The sequence below is a fragment of the Frankliniella occidentalis genome, unplaced genomic scaffold (assembly GCF_000697945.3).
Source record: "Frankliniella occidentalis isolate FOCC.00 unplaced genomic scaffold, Focc_3.1 Scaffold3384, whole genome shotgun sequence".
NCBI classification, from domain to species: domain Eukaryota; kingdom Metazoa; phylum Arthropoda; class Insecta; order Thysanoptera; family Thripidae; genus Frankliniella; species Frankliniella occidentalis.
Genome location: NW_026270444.1, coordinates 85 through 1,704, shown reverse-complemented (window position 1 = coordinate 1,704; position 1,620 = coordinate 85). Strand labels below are relative to the sequence as shown.

The 1,620-nt window shown below is 64.2% G+C and overlaps 1 protein-coding gene across 1 annotated transcript; it reads left to right on the top strand.

The window, feature by feature from the left end:
* Positions 1–562: 562 nt before the first annotated feature.
* On the top strand, positions 563–1,412 carry LOC113217453 (tyramine/octopamine receptor-like; the record flags this gene model as incomplete). Its single annotated transcript, XM_052276555.1, has 2 exons — positions 563–752; positions 830–1,412. Coding segments are annotated over exons 1-2 (735 nt in total), but the record flags the coding sequence as incomplete, so codon positions are not given.
* Between the last annotated feature and the right edge of the window lie 208 nt (positions 1,413–1,620).

The following is a 1,620-nucleotide window of genomic DNA, read 5'->3' as shown; positions in this document are numbered from 1 at the left end:
GTACGCCGCGATAGGATGGTTCTGGTGCCGCTGGCCGCTGGCCGGGGCGCGGGAGAGAGAGAGAGAGAGAGAGAGAGAGAGAGAGAGAGAGAGAGGGAGGGAGGGAGGGAGAGGGTGGAGTGGAGGATAGTCGGGTGGGCGGGAGCTAAAATTGATATAGATCTGTCTGGGTGGATCGCAGCAGCTGCTGGAAGCTCGCGCCGTGCTATATGAGGACTCAGACACATATCGTCTTCGTGTAGGGCCGGCTGTCGTGTCTCTCGCTATCGGGGACCTGGACGAGTAGTTTTCTTTCGGGAAAGAGTCCGTTTGTGTGCTTCAATGTTCTCGCGTCAGAGGCGTCTCGAGTTGTCTGTTTCTGTGCCCTCTCCCCGTGGAGGAAGAGGACGGAGGGCGAGCCGTGCGATGGAAAAGGGGATGTTGGGATGGGTGCACCTTAGGAACTCGCGTTGTCAGGGGCCAGCGCCAGCACAGCGTGAAAACAAGTGAAAAGTCCTGCCTTTGTGTGTCTAGTGAAAAATTGTCGTGTACTGTAACCGACGTGGTGTTCTGTTGCAGGAGACATGGTGCGGGTGGGCTCGGGGGGCCCAGCATGACGTCATGGCGCCACTGGGAGTCCCGGCGCCGGGCGTCGCGACGCTTCTTCCCCGAGGATGGGGGTGGACCGGATGGGGCAGCAGCACTGCGACGTCGCCGCCAGCGTGGCGGGCCTTCGCCAAGACGGCCCCGCCGAGACTGGTCACCGCCGAAATGTAAGTCCGAGGCCCCGCGAGGGCGCGGCGCGGACGTCGCCTTGCTGTTCGGCTGACGGGCTCCTTGCTGTCCGCAGCCCCGCCGCCGTCGCCCCCCGGGACGCGGTGCCCAGAGTCGCGGCCACGGCCACCTCGACCACCATCATGGCTACCGTCGGCGAGCCCGCCGCGACGGCCACCTCGGCCGCGGCCACGGCCGCCGCCGCAGCTCTCGCGGCCTCCAACGGCACGACGACCGCCGTGGACTGGCAGCAGCAAGCCAATGCGACCCTGGGTGACCTGCTGTACGCCAACGGCTACGTCAACGCCACGGACGGCTGGGCGACCAACTACACGGACCCGTACAGCTTCTCGCTCTTCCCGGACGAGAACGGCGTCAACCTGGCCGTGGACGGCGCGTCCTGGTCCAACGACTCCGTGTCCACCAACATGACGACGGCGGTGCGGCACACGCCCACGGGCTTCCTCAGCCACAGCCAGTACTGGGCGCTGCTCCTCGTGCTCGTGCCCATCCTCACGCTGTTCGGCAACGTGATGGTCATCCTGGCCGTGTGCCGGGAGCGCGCGCTCCAGGGTGCCACCAACTACTTCATCGTGAGCCTGGCGCTCGCCGACCTGCTCGTCGCCGTGCTCGTCATGCCCTTCGCCGTCTACGTGCTGGTGAGTGCAAATAACTGGCTGCATAAAAAGAACGCAAGGGGTCTCGCCCAAGGACTCATTTTATCGCTTCGGAGTGTTCGTGTGATGACGATGCGATTAAAATTGAATGCGTCCTAATTCGATTCCAAGTGTCAGCTCACCTCCAGTCTGCCCGTCCCCCGACCCCCGAGGGGGGAGGCTTGCCCACGCCCCGCGCAGTTGGAGTTTG